This window comes from Pipistrellus hanaki, assembly GCF_964339955.1.
Source record: "Pipistrellus hanaki genome assembly, chromosome: 15".
In the NCBI taxonomy this organism is placed as follows: Eukaryota; Metazoa; Chordata; class Mammalia; order Chiroptera; family Vespertilionidae; genus Pipistrellus; species Pipistrellus hanaki.
The window spans coordinates 49,660,009-49,684,990 of record NC_140517.1 but is presented as its reverse complement, the minus strand read 5'-3'; the positions used below and the strand labels follow the sequence as shown (position 1 = coordinate 49,684,990).

General features: G+C 51.6%; 2 protein-coding genes across 2 annotated transcripts; both read left to right on the top strand.

Annotated features, from left to right (window-relative positions):
* Positions 1-2,220: 2,220 nt before the first annotated feature.
* On the top strand, positions 2,221-8,014 carry LOC311633923 (leukocyte immunoglobulin-like receptor subfamily A member 6; the record flags this gene model as incomplete). The annotated part of the gene is given in 9 exon segments (XM_084906930.1): positions 2,221-2,254; positions 2,581-2,709; positions 2,712-2,861; positions 3,007-3,309; positions 3,468-3,818; positions 4,076-4,378; positions 4,995-5,045; positions 6,828-6,880; positions 7,904-8,014. Coding segments are annotated over 9 exon segments (1,485 nt in total).
* Positions 8,015-16,292: 8,278 nt separating this feature from the next.
* Positions 16,293-22,019, top strand: LOC311633922 (leukocyte immunoglobulin-like receptor subfamily A member 6; the record flags this gene model as incomplete). Its single annotated transcript, XM_084906929.1, has 9 exons — positions 16,293-16,326; positions 16,643-16,930; positions 17,076-17,378; positions 17,567-17,863; positions 18,115-18,417; positions 18,697-18,747; positions 20,008-20,112; positions 20,830-20,882; positions 21,876-22,019. The coding sequence occupies 9 exons, from the start codon at positions 16,293-16,295 to the stop codon at positions 22,017-22,019; spliced, it is 1,578 nt and encodes a 525-aa protein (XP_084763055.1).
* Positions 22,020-24,982: the final 2,963 nt, after the last annotated feature.

Genomic DNA, 24,982 nt, shown 5'->3' with positions numbered 1-24,982 from the left:
CCCTTCCTCTCTGTACAAAATCAAAAATAATAAATAAATAAATAAATAAAAATTAAAAAAATTAAAAAAAATACGGGTAGGCTGTCTGGAAAGTCAGACCCTCAGCACCTACTATTTTTAGATTGAGAAGCAGGTTGTCACCTTCCTGTGAGGCTAACACTTTGTGAACAGTGTGTATGTGTGGTGTGAGGACCCTGCCCCCCACATCCTGTGACCTTCTCTGCTGGGCTCAGCCCCTGCCTCCCCTTCCACAGAAGCACCCTGGTCCCCAAGTCCTCAGCCTCAGGAAGTGCAGTTCCACAGGAGCTGATTATGGGCTTAGTGTTTGTGAATTTCCGCTCCTTGCCTGGTTCTAAGGGGACAACACAAAAAATTGTCACTCTCCTGGGAATTTTGTGCCTTTGTGACTGACATTGAAGTCTTGTATTCATTTCGGGTGTACTCTTGTGTATGGTGTAAGTGGGTGGTAGATTTTCTCCTACTCCTCCTCTTCCTCTGTTCCCCCTCCCTCTCCCTCTCCCTCTCCCTCTCCCTCTCCCTCTCCCTCTCCCTCTCCCTCTCCCTCTCCCTCTCCCTCTCCCTCTCCCTCTCCTTCTCCTTCTCCTTCTCCTTCTCGTTCTCCTTTTCGTTCTTCTTTGCATGTGCCTGTCCAATTTTCCCAGCACCTTTTTTGCAGAGCCTGTCCTCACTCTGCTGTATATTCACAAAGTCACTAATCATCAGAGAAATGCAGGTGCTGGATGTGGAGAAGAGGGAGCCCTCGTGCACCGCTGCTGGGAATGCAGCCGGGTGCAGCCACTGTGGAAAACTGAAGAGAGGTTCCTCAAGAAAAAAACAAACAAACAAACAAAAAAAACCCATGAAACTACCGTTTGACCCAGTGATTCCACTTCTGGGGATAGAATCAAAGAAACCTGCTCATCCTGACCGCCCACTGTACCTGCCACCATGCGATAGTGCTACCACGGAGGCAGGTGAGGCTCACACCCCCACAGCTGTGCTCACCAGCAGTGAGCCCAGTGTCTGGCTCACGTAGGTCAGCTGAATGGTGCTCCCACTGTGGGAGTGCACTGACAACCAGGGCCAGTTCCTGCATTTAGCATCTACCCCTTGGGGGTCAGTGTTTGTCGTAGTGACCGGTCAACTGGTTGTTTGGTTACTTAGGCCTTTATATAGATAGATCGCTTCCCCTTCAAGATAATACTGTATCTTTTGTATTCTTATTGACATGATTACAGATGACCTTCATCTCTGCCTATATGCCCCCCACCCCACCCAGCACACACCCGACCATAGGCCTACTGCACACTAATATCTATGTCTTTGAGCTATGCATATAAGCAGGCAAGTCCTTTGGTTAATCTTTTTCTGCCCCCTCCCTTTTCTGAGTTTTGTCCATTTCTTCCATGCAGCATGCCTCTGGACTTATTTTTTTGATTGAGTTACTTTGTTCATTAGATTCCACATATAAGTAGGATCATGAGATACTTGTCTTTCTCTAATGGGCTTATTTCACTTAGTGTAATAATTTCCAGGTCCCTCCATAATGTTTCAAATTGTAAGATTTCCTTTTTTCCCTCCAGCTGTGTAGTATTCCCTGGTGTAAATGTACCACAACTGTTTTACCCACTCATCACTTGATGGGCACTTGGGTTGTTTCCAGGTCGTAGCTATTGCAAATACCACTGCTATGAACACGGGGGAGCATACATTCTGTCGAATTGGTGTTTCGGGTTCTGAGGATATATTCCCACAAGTGGGATCTACTGGGTCCATGGGCAGTTCCATTTTTGAGCTCCATGTGAACAACTGAGGAATAAACGACTAACACCTCTGCTATAAAAACGTCCAGTGGGAGTTGAGACTGCTTCCTGATGGACGCACAGCACCAACCTGATTCTGCAAAGTCCACTCAAAGTTCTGGTCACAGAATCCAAAGGCCAGACGGAATGTATACTCTCTAAGAATCAAGGACCAAAATTCCTTCAGCGCCTGGAGGGATAGGGCACCTGACCTGCGGAGAGAATTCTCTCCTCCTGAGCCCTTAGTTTGGGAAAACTCAGAACCAGGCCCACGGCGGAAGAGTCCACAGGCAGTGAGTTCACAGCTCACGGACTCGGAAGGGCTGCAGCAGCTTCTGACCCACCACATCCTGTGCGTCTGTTTTTCCGGCCCTGAGTCTCCTCCATTTGCAGAGCGAGGGCCTCCAGATCAGACGCCATGATGTCCATCCTCTTCGCTCTTCTCTGCCTCGGTAAGTTGTGGACACGGGAAGGGGCAGCAGGAGGGGGTGGCACCCCTTTATCCATGGGGAACCACAGGCTCAGGCAGCACGAGTGGACGGGCCTGATGGGAGGAGAATCAGCTGAGAAGTCCGGGTACAAATCTCTCACAGGGACTCTCTTCCAGGGCTGAGTCTGGGCCATAAGATGCAAGTGCAGACAGGTGAGTCCTCCCCAGGTTCCATGTCCCTCCTCTTCCTTCTCGGCTGGGGCTCAGGAGGGACCACAGAGGTCCTGGGCTGAGCTGGGGATGAGGGTGGGGAAGGTCTTTGTAATGCAGCCTCTAGTTTCCTTCCAGGGCCCCTCCCCAAACCCAGTCTCTGGGCTGAGCCAGGCTTTGTGATTCCTGAAGGGAGCCCTGTGACCCTCTGGTGTCAGGGGACCAGGGAGGCCAAAAAGTTTGATCTGTATAAGGAAGGAAAATGTGTGCTTGGGAACACATGGACTCGAAGTCCACAGCCAAGGGCAAGTTCACCATCACACACATGACAGGGCAGGATGCAGGGAGATACTCCTATTATTATAACAGCCCCAGTGGCTGGTCAGAGCCCAGTGACACCCTGGAGCTGGTGGGGACAGGTGAGAGGACACTCAGGGTCCCAGCATCAGGCTCTGCCTTCAGGTAGGGGGTCTGCTCTCATGGTGTCTCCCTCTCACAGCCCAGTCCTGGGGAACATGGGGGAGGTGTGATCCCCAGTTAACACGCTGCCTCCTCCTCTCCTAGGATTCTACAGCAAACCCAGCCTTTCAGCCCTTCCCAGTCCTGTGGTGACCTCAGGAGGGAACGTGACCCTCCAGTGTCGCTCAGGGCGGGGATTTGACAGGTTCCTTCTGACTAAGGAAGGAGATCACAGGTTCTCCTGGTCCCTGGATTCGCAGCCACAGCCCAGTGGGCTGTCACAGGCCCTGTTCCCTGTGAGTCCTGTGACCCCCAGCCACAGGTGGAGGTTCCGATGTTATGGCTGCTACAAGAACAGATCCCAGGTGTGCTCACATCCCAGTAATGCCCTGGAATTGCTGGTCTCGGGTGAGTAAGTCCCATTCTATTTCCATCCATGAATTGAGGCACCAGACACATTGGAATCTTCTCTGGGAAGGGAACCCCATGTGAGAGGATGAGGGGAGCACAGGAGCTCCGGGGCCAGAGACACAGAAAGAGACAGTGAGACCTGGGGGCCAGGGCAGGAGAAGGGGATTATGGGAGGAGCAGCCCCTGTCATTCATGTCTGGTCTCCCCAGGTGAGTCTGGGAAGCCTTCCCTCCTGAGCCAGCAGGGCCCCATCGTGGCCTCTGGACAGAACCTGACCCTCCAGTGTCGCTCTGATGTCGGCTATGACAGATTCGCTCTGCACAAGGAGGGGGGACAGGACCTCCCCCAGAGCCTTGTCCTGAAGCCCCAGGCTGGGCTCTCTCAGGCCCACTTCCTCCTGGGCAATGTGAGCAGCTCCCACGGGGGCCGGTACCGATGCTACGGTGGATACAAGCTCTCTTCTGAGTGGTCAGCCCCCAGTGACCCCCTGGACATTCTGGTAGCAGGTGAGGAGCAAGTGGGTCCAGTCAGGGACCCAGACTCTCACAGGCCCTTCTGGGGGTATCAGGTAGGGAGGCCAGAGTGAAGGTGCTGCATCCCCAGGGGGCTGGGGAGACAGAGAGAGGCAGCAGGTGGGAGGTTAGAGGGGGAGACTCAGAGGAACAGAGACAGAGAGGAGAGTCCCCAGAGAGAGGCCTGGTGACTCTCAGGCCAGAACAAGATGGACAGGCAGCCCTCACTCTCCCTACTGCTCTCTCTCTAGGATGGCTTCATGACAGACCCTCTCTCTCAGTGAAGCCAGGCCCCAGGGTGGCCTCAGGAGAGAACCTGACCCTGCTGTGTCAGTCACGGAAACCAATGGCCATGTTTCTTCTGTCAAAGGAGGGGGCAGCCGATCCCTCCCTTCGTCTGAGATCAGAGCAACGAGGTCAGGAGTACCAGGCAGAGTTCTCCATGAATCCTGTGTCCTCAGCCGATGGGGGCACCTACAGTTGCTACAGCTCACTCAGATCCTCCACCTATCTGCTTTCACACCCCAGTTATCCCCTGGAGCTCCTGATCTCAGGTGAGGGTTCCTGACACTGTCTACTGAGCTGTCAGCTCAGAGACCTGTCTCAAGGAGAATAATGGGCTGAAAGGGAGCAAGGGGCTTAGGGAAGGTCATCCAGAGGAGATCTGTCCCTTAGAGGCACCCTATCTCTGTCCACAGCCTTCTCACCTGTATCCAGAAGGGATCAGCTTGGCAGTGGGAGGGTCTCAGGGGCCACAGCACAGATGTAGGAGAATTATGAGTGCAATTCCCACTCCAGGGTCAGCACCATCTCCTCGCTCTATTCCTGTCCTTCCCAGGACCCTGTGGGACCCCATGCACCACCCACAGGGCCCACAGCTCATGCTTCACTGAGAGTTGGGCTCGGAGGGAGCACGGACTACCCAGGAAATCCTGAGAGTCTGTGAGGGCACTGAATCTCCCCAGATACTCATGGACGGCTTATGTGTGGGGTGGGGAGCTGGGAGTTAGGCAGTGATACCAGGAACCAGGCTCCTGAGGCTGCTAGGCTGCCAGGTGAAGGGGGGTGGGCAGGGCAGAGGGAGACATTGTGGCCCTTCCTTGGGAGGGGCAACTGAGCTCAGCTGGGGAGAATCCAGCTTCTAGTCTGACCCCATATCCTTATCCGCAGGAGGCTCTAAGGATGGGCTGCTCCCCACCATGAAGTCAGGCACCCAGAGGGGTAAGTGAAGGAGGTGGTGGAATGTCTCCATTGGGACAGAGGCTCAGCCACACAGGGGTTCGGGCTCCTGTGGAGTTCCTGACTTGGACCCGCCCTTCCCCTGCCTGGGCCTGTGTCTCCAACTTTAAAGGAGAGAATCTTTGTCCAAAGCTTAGACTTCCTGTTGGTTCTGGCCCTGACCTCTTGAGAGAAGGCCTTACACGGGACACCGTAAGACATGATGTTATGGGGTCTGTCCTCTCTGTCTCATTGATGGTGACACTGTACAGGGAGGGACAGGCAGGACAAGGGGATGGACACCCAGTCCCCTCCGCCCCTCTCAGTTCAGGCTCAGCTCAGAGGAGGGAACAGGGAGGATCAGCCCTAGTTAATCTCCCAGCTCTGCCTCACCTTCTGTAGGGCTGGGCGGTTGCTTTCCTCCTCTGAGTGTTGGGTTTCTGTCTGCTCATCCCTGGTCCCATCCTGCTCACAGGATGCTGGGAGATGAGGTGACATAAGGGCCTCACAGTGCTCAGGAAGGCAGAGCCCCAGCCAAGCCCAACCTTCCCTAGGGGGGTGTTAGTACCTTTGTGGGTAGGGATGAATCCAGGAGAGACTCAGAGTCTACCTCTCACCCAGTCCCTCCCTGTTCCTGCTGTGCTGAGGACGGATAATGAGGAAGGACCCTCAGCTCCAGATGAGACATGGACAGGCCGCTGCAGAGGAGGAGCCCAGAGCACGAAGCTGGAAGTTGGCGGGGGAAGGAGGGGTAGGCAGCGTGAGGACAGCAAAGGGAACCCACTGTCCCGGATTCCAGTCCCAACCCTGCCCCATCAAAGCTGGGTGACCTGGGCCACTTGATTGACCTCTCTGAATGTCAGTGAAGTGGGAGATAGGATGAGCAATCCCTGATGCATGACTGCTGTGAGGGGAGAGGAGATGAGTGATAGACCCCAGCACATGCCTCACACACAGTAGGTGCTCATTCAATGGCAACATTGGCTCATTCATGATGTCACACATATCCAAGGTCCCAAATGGAACATCCTGATTGGGGTCTCGGTGACCCTGGTCCTGCTGCTCTTCCTCCTTCTTTTCTACCTCCGACACCGGTGTCAAAGCACAGACAGGACCTCAGGTGAGTAGGGAACAGGGTAACCTGGGTCACACAACCGGGTGCTCAGAGCACCTGCCACAGGAAACCAAATGGCTGGAGAAGGTCAGCTGAGAAAAGACTTCTCGAGAATCTGAAATCAGGAAATCTAAAAAGAAAACAGAGACAGCACAGATATTCAGTCTCATGAAATCTGCACACAAGTGAGTGTTAAGGTTTCCTTCTTTTCTGTGGAATCACAGGGAGAGGGGCTCTTAACCTCCCAGAGCTGAGAGGGACCCTCTGGACTAGCCAGAGAGGGGCTCATGTCCACTTCCTGCAGGGACCATACACCCAGAGGCCAAGGACAGAGGCTGCAGATCATGTAATTACTGCCTCAAAGACCCAAGAACTCCACCAACCGTGGCCCATCTCTGCCCCTAACATTTCTGTCTCCTCCCCCAGCGGCAGCCCAGATTTGGATACTCTTTGAGAGGAAGAGACAGCTGCCCTGGTGGAGGGGAGACAAGAATTGAGGATAAATTTGGGGAGGAGATAGAATGGAAGGGTGGGGTTCATGGTGAGACCACACTGCCTGACCTGATGCCTCACCTCACCCTGGGTTAATGGCCCATCTGGGAAAGGCAGAACCTGCAGCCCTGAGAACTTGGGGACCTTTCAGGAGAAACCCCCCTGTTCTGCCCCAGCAGATGCTGCCATGAAGGACCCGCAGCCTGGGGAGAGCCTGGAGCTGTACCCTCAGGTGAGACCCCTGCTCCTGTATAGGCCACCAGGACATTCCTATTAATTAATTTAATCCAGTGGACCCTTCCCTGTCCCACCTCATCTGGTTCTCAGCAGTGTTTACACTGACTTCTCCTTCTGGGCCCCCAGGTGGTCCTGCTGTGACTCACTCCTCCTGGTTTCCATAGCCCATCCTACGGTCCCCTTTTGCTAGCCCCTCATCCTCTGTCTGACTTTGTGTAGCCCCAGGTCTCAGGAAGAGGCAAGAGTGAGTGACTCACCCACAGATCCCCAGGACCCCTTCATTCATTCACCCAGCAGATGTGACAGGGGCTCACTGTTTACCGGCTCCATTTAGGGCCACGGAGTGGCCCTGAACCCCACTGTCTCCACATGCATCCAGCTAACCTGTGGGCGAGGGAGACAATATGCAAAGGAGCAGATAGTGTCCCAGAGAGCAAAGTGCTGTGAAGAAACATAAAGCAGGAGTTGGGGATAGAATGCATGGTGGGGGAACAGGTAAAGAGGGGGTGCAGAGGTCCTGAGGCAGGGCCTGCTTCTTCAGGAGGAGGGCCATGAGGCTGGAGCCCAGTGAGTGATAGAACGCGTTAGGATGAGAGTCAGAACCACAGAAACATCCAGAGGCCCCGAGGGTCAGGAAGGCCCTGCAGTTTCCACCAGAAGAGGGACCTGGTCCATTTAAAGTGTAAACCATTTCTCTGGCAACATGAGGATGACTGACAGGAAGATTTCTACTGTGGAATCGAGGAGACACTGTTCTGTCTCATTGTCCCCAGCAGAACGGGCAGGATGAAGACACCCAGGGAGTGACATATGCTCAGGTGAACCACTCAAGACCAAGAACTGGACAGGTAATGGCCACCCCTCCTTCATCCCTATCAGGGTGATTATTGGATAAGAAGGGCAGACAAACAGAAGCAGACAGGCAAATGGACAGTCAGGCAAATCCCATCCTCTCCATAGCCCAAGACTACCCCAAATCTAACCACATTCCATCCTACTCACTCTCCCCCTGTTCCAGGCTGTCACCTACGCCCAGATGAACCACTTGACCCTCAGTCAGAAGACAAGTGCACCCCCATCCTCCCCATCAGAGGAGCCCAGTGTGTATGCTACTCTGTCGGTCCACTAGTCCCAGAGGGACCCAGACCCCGCACTCCAGGGAGGGGTTTGGCATTTCCCAGAAGAGGTGGAAGCCTGATGTGGACCTCCACGGCTTCTGGAAACCTCTGGGAGTCACCTGATTTTGTGGTCTAGATAAGCAATATCACCTGACCAGTGTTGCTCAGTGGTTGAGAGTCAACCTATGAACCATGAGGCGACAGTTCCTTTCTTGGTCAAGGAACATGCCTAAGTAGCTGTCTTGTTCCCCAATTGGAGGCTTATGGGAGGCAGCCAATCAATGGTTCTTATTATTGATGCTTCTATGTCTCTGTCCCTCTCCTCTCCTCTCTGAAATCAATAAAAATCTATATTAATAATAGAGGAATATGCAAATTGTTCAGGACTCCTTCACAGTAATGACCAAACAGCAGGCTGTGTGGTGCAACAAAGCTAGCAGGGTTGTTTGTGAGGGATGACCAAATGACTGAATAGCAGGCTTTATGGGGATACCAGGCTGGCAGGACGGACTGTTGGGGATGACCAGGCCAATAGGGGGAGCAGTTTTGCATGACCAGGTTGGCAAGGGGGCATTTGGGGGTGACCACGTCACCAGGGGGAGCAGTGAGGGGTGACAAGGCTGAAAGAGGAAGGAAGCAAGGGGCCACCAGGCCAGCAGCAGGGAGTGGAGGGTGAGGGGTGGGAGGTGGACAGTTAGTGGGGACCAGGCTGGCAGGGAGGTCAGTTGGAAGCCACCAGGCTGGGAGGGGAGGAGTTGGATGCGAGGCAGTTAGGGGTGATCAGGCAGGCATGCAGGTGAACAGTTAGAAGTCAGCAGTCCTAAATCATGAGAGGGATGTCCGTTTGGGCCTGATCCCTGGGCCTTAATTGGTGGCAGTAGATATCCCCTGAGGGGTCCCAGATTGGAGAGGGTGCACGCTGGGCTGAGGGGACCTAACCCCTGCACGAATTTTGTGCACCGGGCCTCTACTACATTAATAACAAGTTAACAAATATCTTTACTTTTTAAAAATAAAGCAACAAACTTCTCAATAATAAATATGTGAACATTTTTAATTAAGTGATAATGTAAATAGTACACATCAAATCTTTTAAATGAGAAAATTAAAAACCATGAATGGTAGAAAAGAAAATGCCTTAAAAATCATTGGCTTGTGCTATTATATCAAGAAGTTAGAGGCGGGGGGGAAGATTGGATTGAATCTCCAGCTCTACAGGTGACGGGATGAGAAAGATGCAGCATGTATACACAATGGCATATATGTCAGCCATAGGGTGGGGGAAATGAGGGCTGGATAGGTAGACCTGTCAGACACCTGGTCTCAAGGCCAGGCTTAAAATACAACTCCACTGGAGAACATTCACCTGGAATTTCCAACTGAGGAGGTGACTTATAACAAGGAATAACAGAAGGCACCCGAAGATCAAGCACGGGACTTTTCATTGGCAACTGCACATGTGAGTGAAGCATTGGCACAGGGAGGGAGATGTGGACTTGAGGTGCCTGAGGACAGGCAGGTGAGGGAAGCAGGACAGGGACCTGAAAAAGCAGTAGTCAGGAGTCCTGCATTGGGTCATTCATATGCTTCGAAACTGAAATGGCCATTTTCCAACACACAGAGGTCAGATAAAGGGGAAAAAAAACCTGCCCTTAGTGATACAGCCTGTTTTACCCTGAATTCTAGCTTTGTCGAAGAAACAAAGGCAGAGGCCAAGCTTATGGGTCTGAACAGTCTCAAGGAGCCCTCAGTGACCAGAGTGGAGAAGGGGCTGCCTGCTCCACTATTCTAGGAACCAGGCCGATAAAAATCCCAGATTGTCAGCTGACCCCATTGGTTTTTATACAAGGATCTCTGTCCAGCCAAGGACAGAGTAATATTAAGGGTGCCAGGTTTGATTCCGGACAAGGGCATGTACCTTGGCAGCTGATCAAATGTTTCTCTCTCATTGGTGTTTCTAACTCTCTATTCCTCTCCCTTCCTCTTGTAAAAAAAAATCAATAAAAATATTTTTAAAGAAAAAAGAGAAAGAATAATAAAAGTCAAAAGAAAAAAAAGAGGTGAAAATATGAAGAAGAAAAAAAGAAATAGAAGAAAAGGAAAGAAAGGAAAAGAAAACCATAAAAAAGTATAAGAAAAGGAAATAGAAATATGAAGAATTAAAAAAGAGAGAAAAGGAAAAAGGAAAAGAACAACAGAAAATGAAATGAAATGAAATGAAATGAAATGAAATGAAATGGGGGTGGGGGGAGGAGAAAACAGTGAAGCTCATTAGATCTGCTCTGACACGTGCACTTCAGGTTACTGACCTCCAGCCACCTGCCTGAATCTACAGCTGAACCCCAGCATGCGGCTGCCTCTGCTGGGCTTGTCTATATGAGGGAAAAACCGAGCTGTGCTCCAAGGCCCATTTTCACCATCACAGGAGCTGAGGTGGGTCAGCCAATGTCCCCATGTGCCCTGGAATCTGCCTCCCCTTTCCTCCACCTGCTGGCCAGCTGCCAGGCTTAGGCACTGAAGCAGCCCGTGGTGGCATCAGGAGCTTGGGGTGACTGCCTTTCCCATGAGGGGAGGTGCCCTTTGCACTTCAGGGAAGAGGGTGGGTGTGGATCCCATCCTGGGAACCCCACCTCTGAGTCTGCCCAGGATGGTTCCCTGACTCAGCAGGCGGAGCCCCTAGTGGTCACATGGGTGGAGCCTTGGAAGCCCAGAGGCTGGGTCTGTGGGATCTAGAAGCTGAAGTTTCTCTCAGGCCTCCCAGGAGTTCCCTGGAAAGTGGGGGGCATGGCCCCACCCCAAAGGAAATCACTGACAACCCCTGTCACTGTCCAGCCTTCTGAGCCGTGCAGAGGCTGCTGAGCCCTCAAGAGGACTTCACGTGCTGGGTGGGGCCAGGAGGATTCCACAGGGCTGGGCCGGTGGAGTGCCCGAGGGTGGGAAGCATTGCTTTTCTTTAGGAGGATGCTGCTGGGAGTGGATCAATAGCTCCTCCCAAGAAGAATGGCGGCTGTGGTGTTGGATGCTCTAGCACCAGATCCTGGTGGTCTCATCTTCACACCTCTCCCCAAAGCCAGACACCCCAGACTCTACTTGGGTGAATTCAGTCTTCACATCCTCCCTCTGCCTGTGGGTGAGTGGCTGAAAAATGTGGTATGTGTGTTGGCCCTTTAATCCTCATCCAAAGATATTTTCCCCATTGATTCTTTTTCTTTTCTTTTTTTTTTTTTTTAGAGAGGGAGTGAAGGGGGTGGGAGGGAGAGAAACATGAGTGTGACAGAGACCTATTGAGAGATTACCTTTTACACGTGCCTGGATGGGACTGTATCCAACCTCTAACCCAGGTATGTGCCTTTAACTGGGAATCCAATCCATGACCCTTTAGTGTGCTCTATGGCACTCTAATCACTGAGAAAAACTGGACAGGGCTGAACATGCTCTTGGTGCTAAACACAGCAAGAGGATAAAATACCTACATAAGATTTAAATATACTTGCAGTGAAGGTAAACCCTTTAAAAAATAAAGATCTAGAAAACATTCTGTATAAAACACATGGAAGTCATATATTTATAGTTCTATGCCTTCTTTATATGAAACTAGAGGTCCAGTGCATGAAATTCATGCAGGGGGTAATGTGTGTCTCTCAGCCCAATGTGCACCCTCTTCAATCTGGGATCCCTCTCACAATCCAGGATTGCTGGCTCCCAACCATTCGAATGCCTGCCTGCCTGATTGCCCCTAACTGCTTCTACCTGCCAGCCTGATCACCCTCTAACCACTCCCCTGCCATCCTCATCAACGCCTAACTGCTCCCCTGCCAGCCCAATTGCTCCCAACTGCTCTCCCCTGCAGGCCTCATCCCCTGAAATTCCTTCTCCTGCTGGCTTAGTCACCCCTAACTGCCCTCCCCTGCAGCATGGTCCACCCCAACTGTCCTCCCCTGCAGGCCTGATCACCCCCAACTGTCCTCCCCTGCAGGCCTGATCACCCCCAACTGCCCTGCCCTGCAGGCCTGATTGCCTCCAACTGCTCTCCCTTGGAGACTTGGTCCCTTCCAACTGTCTTCCCCTGCTGGCCTGATCTCCCACATCTTCCTTCTTTGCTGGCCATCTTGTGGCGGCGGCCATCTTGTGTTGACAAGGGATGGCCATCTTTGAGCACATGGAGCTACCATCTTCTGTATTGGAGTGATGGTCAATTTACATATCACCCTTTTATTAGATAGGATTGAAGAGACTTTAGAAAAGAGACATATCTATGGATGGGGCTGGAGCTGTCCATGACCCAGTGCTGAATTCACACCACTTCTCAGGATTAACATAAAAATAGGGCAAAATTAGCGGAGATGGTCATGGCCCATGGTCTTAAGAAACACTTCCCAGGAACACACCACATTCTTGGTCAAGGTTGGGCTAGGTCTGGGTCAGCACAACCTCTTGAAAGAGAAGAGATGTCCTGACCTGTGGATTCTGTGATGACCACTTTGAATTCACTTTGTGGTTTCAGGTTCGCTTTCTTCCTGCATCAGGAAAAGGGGTGAACTCCCTGTGGATGTTTTTAAAGCAGAGGTTTTGATGACTTGTTTTTCAGATCTTAAGGTGAAGTTTGAGAGGCAAGTTCACAGAATGTGGTGGGCAGGGTTCCCACACAACTGTGTGTGCAGGGCACAAGGTAACAGTCACACAGGAAGGGGACCAGCTCACCTCACCCAAAAATATCAGGTGCTGAGGGTCTGACTTGAGCCTTTTCTCTGAACTGTCTTGTTTAGTTTTCCTAAACTCTACAATCACATATTGATTTTAACATAGATCACTGCCACGTGGAAGTCAAAACAATTATTTTGTTTACTACATATTCCAGTGCCAAGCTAATGAATAAAATAGTTAAGAATATAAACCAATTTTTAGCAGAAAACATGAAATCTTTCTCCCCAATATCTACTCAGCCTTCTATCAGTTGCACATATAACTCTCCTGCAACAAACAGCAGAGTGGACAGTTGGATTCTGCATCTCTAGAAAAGAAGAAAACCTACAATATCTAGTTTTTCTTGTTTGACTGAATTCATTTATTTGTGTTTGAGTCAAACCTGTTTCTTCTATCAGAAATCAGAGAGATGGGAGACAGGGAGATGATGAAAGACAGTGAATTTGTTAGCCACAACAAAATACAACTAACTAGGTGGCTTAAGACAACAGAAATTAATTTTATTAGAGTTTGGAGAAGAAAGAGATTGATTGCAGATGGAAATAGATAGATAATAGATAGATAAATAAATTATATATATATATATATATATATATATATATGACAGATAGATAGATACATGATAGATGATACACTGGCATGCTGATACATAGACACACAAAGAGGTACATAAGTGGATGGATAGATTTGCAAACTTTCCAACATATGCTCTCATCAGACTTATTTCCTGTCCTCCACTCTAGGCAAAGTTTTCTTACCTCAGGTCTGGGTAACGTTTCCCGACTTTACTGAGATGTACATGACGTATAACATTGGCTAAGTGTTAGGTGACAACATGTGGATGTGATACATGTAAATATTGCAATATGATACCACTTCAGGGTTCGCTAACAATTCAGCCCAGATGATGTGTTAGGGGTGGGTCCCTGCAAGGAAAACAGAGGCTGTATTACAAAGTTCTTCCCTCCCTTAACCCCCACCTCCATGGTCGGCAAACTGCGGCTTGTGAGCCACATGTGGCTCTTTGGCCCCTTGAGTGTGGCTCTTCCAAAAAATACCATGGCCTGGGTGAGTCCATTGTGAAGAAGTGGAGTTAGAAGAAGTTTAAGTTTAAAAAATTTGGCTCTCAAAAGAAATTTCAATTATTGTACTGCTAATACTTGGCTCTGTTGACTAATGAGTTTGCCAACCACTACCCCAGCTCAACCCCAAATCTTCACATTTTATAACCTCATCCCTGCACCTCTATGCTTTCTCCTGGGCCCCAGGGGTGAAGGAAGAGGAGGGACATGGAGCCTGGGGAGGACTCACCTGTGTGCACCCCAGTCCTCTGGTCCAGACTCAGCCCTGGGAGACACTCCTCATCAGAGATTTGAACCCGGATGTCTGAGCTGATTCCCTTCCCATTAGGCCCTGTCTACTCGAGCTGCCTGATCCTGAGGTTCCCCATGAACAAGGGGATATAGCCACCCTGTACATCCTCGTACCACCTCTCCTGCTTCTCCTCCCCTTGTCCACAACTGACCAAGGCAGAGAATAGCAGAGAGGATAGACATCATGGCGTCTGCTCTGAGGGCTCCTGCTCTGCAGATGGAGGAGGTATAGGCCTACAGGACAGAGATGCACAGAAAGTGGTGAGTCAGGAGCAGCTGCCCTTCAGGGTTTTCACAGCTGGGGACCCACAGCCTGGGCCTGGCTCTGCATATACCCAGAATGAGGGCTCATGGGAAGTCCAGCTTTCAGGAGGCAGCTCAGCAGTATCTGAGGTCTCACCTGATCCCCAGGGTCTCATGTGCAGAAGCATGTTACAAAGCTCCCAGGCTTACACCTTCCCACCTTGTTGGTGTTTTATTTACAAACTAGAGTTTCAGTGCATAAAATTCATACATGAGGGTTGTGTGTGTGTCCCTCAGCCCAGCCTGCACCCTCTCCAATCTGGGATCCCTTTCACAATTTAGGACTGCTGGCTCTCATCTGCTCACCTGCCTGCCTGCCTGCCTGCCTATTTCCCCTAACTGCTTATGCCTGCCAGCCTGATCACCCCCTAACCACTCCTCTGTCAGCCTGATCGACATTAGGGGAACCTAATGCTCCCCTACTGGCCCAATTGCCCCTAAATGCCCTCCCCTGCCAGCCTGGTTGCCTCTAACTATCCTTCCCTGCTGACCCAGTCCCCCCTAATTGCCCACACTTGCTGGGCTTGTCACCCCTAACTGCCCTCCACTGACAGCCTAGTCGCTTCCAATTGCCCTCCTCTGCAGGCCTGGTCACCTCTAACTGTTCTCCCCTGCAGGGCTGGTGGCCCCTAATTGCCCTCCCTGCCAGTCCAGTCACCCTAACTGCCCGCCTTATCATCCCTAACTTCACTCCCCTGCTGGCCTGGTCACTCCTACCTAACCTCCCATGCAGGCCTGGTTCTGCCAAACTACCCTTCCCTTCAGGCTTGGGTCCCCCAAAACCATCCTCTCCTATAGGCCTGGTCACCCCCAACTGCCCTCTTCTGCTGCTCTGGTCACCCCAAACAGCTCTCCCTGCAGGTCTGCGCCCCCTCCCCCCCAAACTTCACTCCACTGCTGGCTTGGGCCCCTCGCCAACTGTCCTCCCCTACAGGCCTGTTCACTACTTCAGTGGACTGCCCTCCACTGAAGGCCTGATCTCTCCCAACTGCCCTCTCTTGCTGGCCTAATCACCCACAACTGCCCTCCCCTGCTGGCCATCTTGTGTAGTCATCTTGTGTCCTCATGGGGGTGGCCATCTTTGACCACATGGAGGCGGCCATATTGTGTGTTGGAATGATGGTCAATTTGCATATCACCTCTATTATATAGGACATTGCACTCCTCCAGTTCATTTGTAATACATGACACATGATTTTATAAGACAATCTGAACAAATAGCTTGTTTCTCATATATTTTGTGATAAACACCTCCTCAACACCCTTGTGTGGTGATCACCACACCCATGACCAGCAATCACTCCCCTCTCCCTTCCTGCCTTTCAGACAGTCTGTCTGTATATGCCCAGGGGCACATAAGTTGTTCTTTCCTCTCCACCATGTTCTCATCCACCTCTTAGGTCTCTGCCTACTCACACAGCCAGTCCTTCAAACATAGTCTAGACCTGGTCACAGTTGTTCCCATACAGTTCTTTTTAATTTTCCTTTTTGTAAATAATTAATTGGTACATTATCCTTTGAAAGTCCTAGTCTACTTGTCTGAGTTCTCAAAATACAGGCAATGTGTCTCCTGGATCACGGATGTATTTATGGTACTTGGATCAACACCTGCAGGTAGAAGGAGATAAATATTTGTTTATGGACCAGTCCAAGACAGAAAGTAATTTCCACTGGTGGTGGCTGAGAAGGTATGTGATTGCCCTCTTTAGAGCCAGCCCTCCAGGGGTTGGCTCTAATAGAGAACACGGAAACACAGGTCCATGCAGGTGGCATCATCCACTGGCTGGGAGCCCACATCTGAGGGAAACCAGAAGGACAGCAGCAGCTTCTGAACCACATCCTGTGTGTCTCTGTCGTTCAGGCCCAGGCTTCCTTCATTTGCAAAGTGGGAGCCTTCAGAGAAGACACCATGGCGTCCATCCTCTCTGTGATTCTCTGCCTCGGTCAGTAGTGGACACAGTAGGGCAGTGGCACCTTCTTGTTCATGGGGAACCTCAGGCTCAGGCAGCTTGAGTCGATGGGCCCTGATGGGAAGGGAATCAACTCAGCAGTCCAGGTGCAAATCTCTCACAGGGACTCTCTTCCAGGGCTGAGTCTGGACCAGAGGACTGGAGTGCAGGCAGGTGAGTCCTCCCCAAGCTCCATGACCCTCCTCTTCCTTTATCCCTGAGGCTCAGGAGGGAGCAAAGAGGTGCTGGGGTGAGGTGGGGGATGAGGGTGGGGAAGGCCCTTGTAAAACAGCCTCTGGTTTCCTTTTAGAGATCCTCCCCAAACCCACCCTCTGGGCTGAGCAAGGCTCTGTGAACCCCTGGTGGAGCCCCATTACCATCTGGTGTCAGGGTTCCCCTGGGGCTGAGGAGTACCATCTGTATAGAGAGGGAAGCCCAGCACCATGGAAAACACTGAATCTACTGGAGCCCGAGGACAAGGCCAACTTCTCCATCACATACATGACAGAGCATGATGCAGGGAGATATCGCTGTTACTATCACAGCCGTGCTGGCTGGTCAGAGCACAGTGACCCTCTGGAGCTGGTGGTGACCACAGGTGAGAGGACACTCATGGATCCCAGCCTTGGGCTCTGCCCTCATGAAGGGAGTCTGCTCTCAGGGTGTCTACCTCTCACAGCCCAGCCCTGGGGGACATGAGGGAGGTGTGAGCCCATTTAACACACTGCCTCCTCCTCTCCTAGGAACCTACAGCAAACCCAGCCTCTCAGCCCTGCCCAGCCCTGTCTTGCGCTCAGGAGGGAACGTGACCCTCCAGTGTGGCTCAGTGGAGGGGTTTAGCAGATTCATTCTGACTAAGGAAGGAGATCACAGGCTCTCTTGGACACAGGACTCACAGCCACAGCCCAGTGGGCAGTCCCGGGCTCTGTTCTCTCTGGACCCCAGCACCCTCAGTAACAGGTGGATGTTCAGATGCTATGGCTGTCACAGAAACAGGCCCCAGGTGTGCTCCCACCCCAGTAATGCCCTGGAACTGCTGGTCCCAGGTGAGTCCCATTCTTGTGTCATTCAAGGACTGAGATATCAACCAGGTTATGGATATTTTTTGCTGTGAGGGGATCCTAGGGGCCCCTGGGCTAGCCACACAGAGAGATACAGTGAGACCTGGGAGCCAGGACAGCAGAAGGGGATTATGGGAGGAGAAGAACCTGCAATTCATGTCTGGTCTCCCCAGGTGAGTCTAGGAAGCCCGCCCTCCTGAGCCAGCAGGGGCCTATCGTGGCCTATGGACAGAGCCTGACCCTCCAGTGTCACTCTGATGTCGGCTATGACAGATACACTCTGCACAAGGAGGGGGATCGGGACCTCCTCCAGAGCTTTGTCCTGCAGTCCCACGCTGGGCTCTCTCAGGCCCACTTCCCCCTGGGCACTGTGAGCAGCTCTCATGGGGGCCGGTACCGATGCTACGGTGGATACAAGTTCTCCTCTGAGTGGTCAGCCCCCAGTGACCCCCTGGACATCCTGGTGACAGGTGAGGAGCCAGTGGGTTCAGTAAGGGACCCAGACTCTGCTGGCGGTCTCAGGTGGTAAGGCCAGAATGAAAGTGAATGTGCAGGGAGGGGGAGAAACAGAGGGGGAAGGACAGTTGAAGGGGAGAGGGGGAGATACAGAAAAAGAGAAAGAGAGTGGGGATGGTCCTCAGAGAGAGGCCTGATGACTCTCAGGGCAGAACAAGGTGGGCAGGCAGCCCTCACCCTCCTCCCTTCCTCTCTCTCTCTCTAGGATGGCTGTCTGACACACCTTCCCTGTTGGTACAATCAGGCCCCAGTGTGGCCTCAGGAGAGAACGTGACCCTGCTGTGTCAGTCAGGGAGCCAGAGGGACATGTTCCTTCTGTCAAAGGAGGGGACAGCCAATCTCCCCATTCATCTGAGATCAGAGCATCGAGCTCAGCATTACCAGGCAGAGTTCTCCATGAGTCCTGTGACCTCAGCCCATGGGGGCACCTACAGGTGCTACAGCTCACGCACCTCCTCCCCATATCTGCTGTCACACCCCAGTGAGTCCCTGGAGCTCCTGGTCTCAGGTGAGGGCCCCTGACCCTGTCTGCTGAGCTGTCAGCTCAGGGTCCCATTCCTAGGAGAATTATGATCTGAAACTGGTGTGAGAGGTTTTAAGGATGGTCACTCAGAGAAGATCTGTTTCTCAGAGGCCCTCCCACCTCATCCACTACCTCCCGGTCACCTGGATACTGAAGCAGTGGGAGGGTGTTAGGGGCCACAGCACAAATGTAAGAGGGTGTCTGTGTGAAATGGGGTCTTGTGTCAGGCAAAGCTTCTCACCCTCTTCCTGCACTCACTTCCAGAACCCTCTGGAGGCCTCAGCCCACCACCCACAGGGCCCACCTTCCCAGCTGGTGAGTTCTGGGGAGCTCTGCCCAGAGAAAGCAGAGCCCACCCAGGAAGTCCTAAGTCTGTCAGGGGATCGTGTGACCCAGGTCCTCAAGGACGGGCTTGTGTCCCGGGGACCTGTGAGTCCCAGGGTCTGAGGCAGGTGATAGGTGGGGTGGTCATGACAGAGGGAGATTTGGGGATGCAGGCTGGGGGAGGAGTTGGGCTCATGTATGGAGATGACAGCCCCCTCTCCTCTATCCCCATCCTGATCTCAGGTGTCTCTCCGACCCACGGGGTCAGGCCCCCAAAGGGTAAGTGAGGGTCTCTGTGGGGAGGTGGTTGGTGCTTCCATGGGGGATATGGATCAGCCATGCAGGGGTTCAGACTCTGCTGGATTTGATGACTTGGACCCACCCTTCCCCTGTCTGGGCCTCAGTGTCTCCAGGTGTAAAAGGAGAGAACCCTTGGGCAGAGCTTAAATTTCCTGTCGGTTCTGGCCCTGACCTCTTGGGAGAGGGGCCTCACAGGGAAGCCCCCAGGATGTGATGTTACGGGGCCTGTCCCCTCTGTCTCAGTGACGGTGACACTGTACAGGGAGGGACAGGCAGGACAAGGGTCCAGGCACCCAGTCCTCCCCCTCAGGTCAGACTCAGCTCAGAGGAGGAAACAGGTGGATCATCCCTGGTTCAGCTCCTGGCTCTGCTGCTCCTGCTGTGGGGCTGGGTGGTCTCTTGCCTCCTCTGAGTGTGGAGCTCCTGTCTGCTGGTCCCATCCTACTCACAGGCTGCTGGGAGGTGAGGTGAAGAAGGGCCTCACAGAGCTCAGGAAGGCAGAGGCCCCAGCCCAGCCCGAACTTCTCAAGGGGGCATCAGGGCATGCAGGGTTGGAAGGGTGAGGGAGAGACTCAAATGTCACCCCTCACTCTGCTTGTACCTGCCCCTGCTGTGCTGGAGATGGGGTAACGAGGCAGGACCCTCAGTTTCAGATGAGACATGGACAGGCCCCTAGAAAGGAGAAGACCAGAGCACAAAGCTCTTGTCCCTCTGGGGTCAGCGTGAGGACAGCACAGGGAACCCACAGTCCTGGGCTCCAGTCCCAGCCCTGCGCCATCCAAGCTGGGTGACCTGGGGCACGTGGTTAACTTCTCTGAGCCTCAGTGAAGTTGGGTGGTGCATGACTGTGAGGTGAGAGGAGATGAGCAAGACCCCAGCACGTGCCTCACACACGGTAGGTGCTCATTTAATGGCATCCTTGATTCACTCATGACATCACTCATGTCCTAGGTCCCAAATGGTACATGATTGGGGTGTCAGTGACCCTGGTCCTGCTGCTCTCCCTTCTCTTCTTCCTCCTCCGACACTGGTGTCAGAGCAAAGGCAGGACATCGGGTGAGTAGGGAAGGGGGTGACATGGGTCACAGGAGGGAAAGGGGCTCTGAACACCTGTCACCGGAAACCAATTAGATCTAGAAGGTCAGCTGGAATTAGGATTTCTCCAGAATCTCAAATCAGGAAATCTTGATAGAAAACAATTTCAGCACACATTCAAAGTAATCTTCAATCATTTTGAATCTCATGACATATGAAACATATGCACACGTGTGTGTTACGTTTTCCTTCTTTCCTGTTGAATCACAGGGGAGGCGTCCTATCTTCCAGGGCTGAGACTGTCCCTCGTGACCAGCCCAGAGAGGGGCTCATGTCCAACCTCCTGCAGGACCACACACCCCAAGGGCAAGGACAGAGGCCTGCAGATCATGTAATTCCGGCCCCAAAGACCCAAGAACACCACCACCCATGGCCCAGCTCTGCCCCTAACCCTCCTGTCTCTTCACCCAGCTCCAGCCCAGGTGTGGACGCTCAGGAGGAGGCTCTTTGTGAGAGGAAGAGACAGCTGCCCTGGGGGAGGGGCACAGGGATTTCAGAAGGTAATGGGGAGGGTTAGGCTGGGAGGCTGGGGGACAGGCTGAGAAGGACTGACTCATACTGTGTGACTGGGCTCTGCACCTCACCATGGGTTAGTTGTCCATCTGTGAGCAGGCAGGGCCTGCAGCCCTGAGATCTCAGGTACTAGCCAGGAGACACCCCCCTGTTCTGCCCCAGCAGATGCTGCCATGAAGGACCTGCAGCCTGGGGAGAGCATGAAGCTGGACCCTTGGGTGAGACCCCTACACCTGTCCAGGCCACCAAGGACCTTCTGTTGCCCAGTTTAATCTAATGGACCCTTCCCTGTACCACCTCACCTGCTTCTCAGCAGCGTCCACACTGACCTCCCCTTTGGTTTCCTTGTGACCTCATAGCCCCTCATATGGGGCCCCCTTTACTGGTCTCTCATCCTCTGTCTGACCTGGTGCAGCCCCAGGTCTCAGGAGGAGGCAGGAATGAGTGACTCACCCACAGATCCCCAGGTCGCCTTCATTCATTCACCCAGCAGATGTGAGGGGCTCACTGTTTACCGGCTCCATTTAGGGGCCACGGTACAGCCCTGAGCCACGCTGTGTCCACATGCCTCGAGCTCACCTGTGGGCGAAGGAGACAATATGCAAACAAGCAGACAGTGTTCCAGAGAGTAGTGCTGTGAAGGAACATAAAACAAGAGGAGGGGATAGAGTGCATGGTGGGGGAACAGGGAAAGAGCAGGTGCAGAGGTACTGAGACAGGGCCTGCTTCTTCAGGAGGAGGGGCCATGAGAGTGGAGCTCAGTGAGCAAGAGAGCGCATTAGGATGAGAGTCAGAACCACAGAAGCATCCAGAGGCTCCAGGTCTTAGGAAGGCCCTGCAGGTTCCATCAGGAGAGGGACATGGTCTATTTAAATTGTAAGCCATCTCTCTGGCAACACGAGGATGATTGACAGGAGGATTTCTACTGTGGAATCGAGGAGACGCTGTTCTGTCTCACTGTCTCCTTCAGACCAGGCAAGATGAAGGCCCTCAGGGAGTGACGTATGCCCAGGTGAATCGCTCAAGACCAAGACCCGGACCAGGAATGGCCACCTCTCCTTTGCCTCTGTTGAGGGGATTGCTGGACACAAAGGGCAGACTAGCAGCAGAGGGCGGACAGATGGACAGTCAGGTGGGTTCCGTCCTTTTCAGACCTGCAGGTTTTTCCCAACCCCAACCACTTTTCATCCCTCTTTCTCCCCCTTCTCCAGGCTGCACCTGACGTCCCCCAGGATGTGACCTATGCCCAGCTGAACCCCTTGGCCCTCAATCAGAGGACAACTGCACCCCATTTCTCCCCATCTGATGAGCCCCCAGATGAGCACATTGAGTATATTGCTTTGTCCGTCCCCTAGCCCAGGAAGGACCCAGAACCCACATTTCAGGAAGGGGGCCTGCACATAACCCCAAAAAGCCGGAATGCTGCCCCATGGGCACGTGGCTAGTGCTCCAGTCTGGAGACCTGTCAAGGACCACCCACAGCTCCTTGGGCCTCTGGGAGTCTTTAGGTCAAAGATAACCTATATCTCTACCTTTTGCAAATAAAGCAACAGACTTCTCAGTAATCAATGTGTGAACCCAAAACAGAAGTGAATGTTTTTAATTAAATTATAATGTAAACTAGAGGCGCAGTGCATGAATTCATGCTTGGGTGGGGTCCTGAGGCCGGGTGCCAATCAGGGCCATGGGGGGGCGGGGCCAGCTGGCAGAGGGGAGGACCTGCTGGAGGTTGGCTTTAACAGCAAGCTAACCAATGGCAAATTCCACCAGGAATTGGACTCCCTCCTACCTCCTGTATGGTTCAGGGTGGGGGAGAACCAGATTCAGGGCTGTCAGGGCCCCAGCAGCAAGGTCTGGGTCAGTGCACATCATAGCTACTGGCTGGTCATCATGTCAAACCCTCCTTCTGGTCGTTTGCTCTTAACAGTCACTTCAGCTTTTATATAGGTGAAAGATAGATAGATAGATAGATAGATAGATAGATAGATAGATAGATAGATAGATATAGATAATAGATAGGTAGATAGATGATAGATAGGGAGATAGATAGATGGATAGAGAGATAGATAGTTGATAGATAGAGAGATAGAACTAGAGATAGAGATATCAGACCTATGAAATAAGAAAATTGAAAACAATGAATGAATATATTGGACAAAGGAAAAGACTTAAATGGTCAATGCCTTAAGCTGTTATATCAAGATTTAAAGGCCTGCAGTAAGGGCTGGATTGAGGGGGAAGTAGAGGGACATAAAGGACATCCATAACACTGTCAACAATAAAAAATAAACTAAAAAAAATATTAGAAAAAAAGGTTGCATTGAATCCTAGATGACTGGATATGCAAGATCTTTTGTGATGGGACTGGGCCCATTGGGTCATGTCATATCAAGGGGAGGTGGGTGCCCTGGGTGGGAAACCAGGGCCCTCAGGGGATTTTTGTCTACTCTGCCCTTTGTGATCTTTTTACCCACAATTCTTAGTTTACCACCCCCAAGACCTGTTTCCAACTGGTTTTCTCTCATATTCCCCCCTCAGAGAGTCCCTGTGTCTGAAATAGTGTCTGGATGTTTTTTTCTTTGCAAAATGTCCTCCCACTCCCTTAGGACTTCAAACAGCCATCATTCCCTCAACTCCAGTCTAGATCTGGGCCCAGTTGTTCTAATATTTTCTCTCTCCTCTCCTTTGTACACAAGTTAATTGCAACATGAATCTTTGAATGCTCAGAGACTGCTAATCTTATGTTTCCAAATGCAGGAAATGAGTCTTTGTCAATTAGGTCTTTCTGGTGACTGGTATAAATACTGATAGAAGGTGATGAGGAAATCTTTGTGTATGTCCTTGCTAAAGGCAGAAATTAAATTCCTTTTAAAAATATTTATTTAGTTATCATCTTTATTGTTGAGAGAATTACAGATGTCCCTCCCTTTACTCCCAATTGCCCCCCTCTACCTGGTTCCTGCCCCATCCCAGGCCTTTTGTGGAGATCTGACCATTCAACCATGCAGGATGTGGTTCTGCAACAACTTACATTTAATTGTGGGTGTTACTGTCCTTGAAGAAGAACAATCTCTAAGCCTAAGCTTTACTCTAACCCTTTCATAGATCGTATGTAAAGCATAGACTCATGTTTATATTTCCCTTTTATATAAAACTAGAGGCCCTGTGCACAAAATTTGTGCACCCAGGCAGGGTCCTTCAGCCAAGCCTTTGCCCTCTTGCAATCGGAGAGTCCTCAGCAGATGTCCAGCTGATGGATTAGGCCTGCTCTCAGCTCCCCTTAGTTGGCAGTTGGACATCCTTAGTGCTGTTGCGGAAGCAGGAGAGGGTCCCATCACTGCCGCTACACTCGCCAGTGGTGAGCCTGGCTTCTGGCTGAGAATCTGGCCCCTGGTGATCAGTGCATGTCATAGTGACTGTCCATTCTGCCATTCAGTCGATTTGCATATTACCTCCTGTCAATTAGATAGGATCCAAGGAACACAGGCTAAGCTACATATCTGGATTCCCACCAGGAGAGGGAGAGGGACCTGTTCTCATCTCAGTGCTGAATTTGCATCCACCCTCTCAGGATTAACATACAAAGTGAGAGGTAATTAGGGGAGAGGGTGGTGGTCCATCCTCTTAAGGAAAACCTGCCAGATATGCATGCATGTTGTTGGTCAAGATTAGAGCTATCATGAATCAGTTCAACCTCCTGAAACTAGGACAACTGTCTTGACTTGTGGACTCTCTGGTGACAACTTTGAATTTTCTTTGCAGTGTCGGGTTGGTGCTGCTCATCCATCAGGAAAAGTGCTAAATGCCCCATGGAAGGTGCTAGAGAAGAGTTCTATTTAGAAAGGATATTTTTGTTTAAAAAACAATTTTTATTGATTTCAGAGATGGAGAGAGAGATAGAAACATCAAGGATGAGAAAGACTCATTGATTGGTTGCCTCCTGCATGCCTTCTACTGGAGATCAAGCCTCAAACCTGGGCATGTGCCCTTGACCAGAATCAAACCCAAGACCCTTCAGTCTGCAGGCTGTTGCTCTCACCACTGAACCAAACCAGTTATGGTAATAGCAGAGTTCTTGACGATTTATTCTTCAGCTGCTAAAGTGAAGCTCAAGATGCAGTGTTATCTTTAAGGGGGAAGGTAAGTTAAAGACAATAAGAATGCCAATGGCAACCCCTATTCTGGGTATCGATGCAAAAAAGGTAAAAGCATCTATTCATAAAGATATGTGTGCCCATGGATTATGGATGTCAGCAACCTTCACCCTCACCACTCCACCGTCACCACCTTACACAGTCAGGTGTGTGCACTTCCTGCA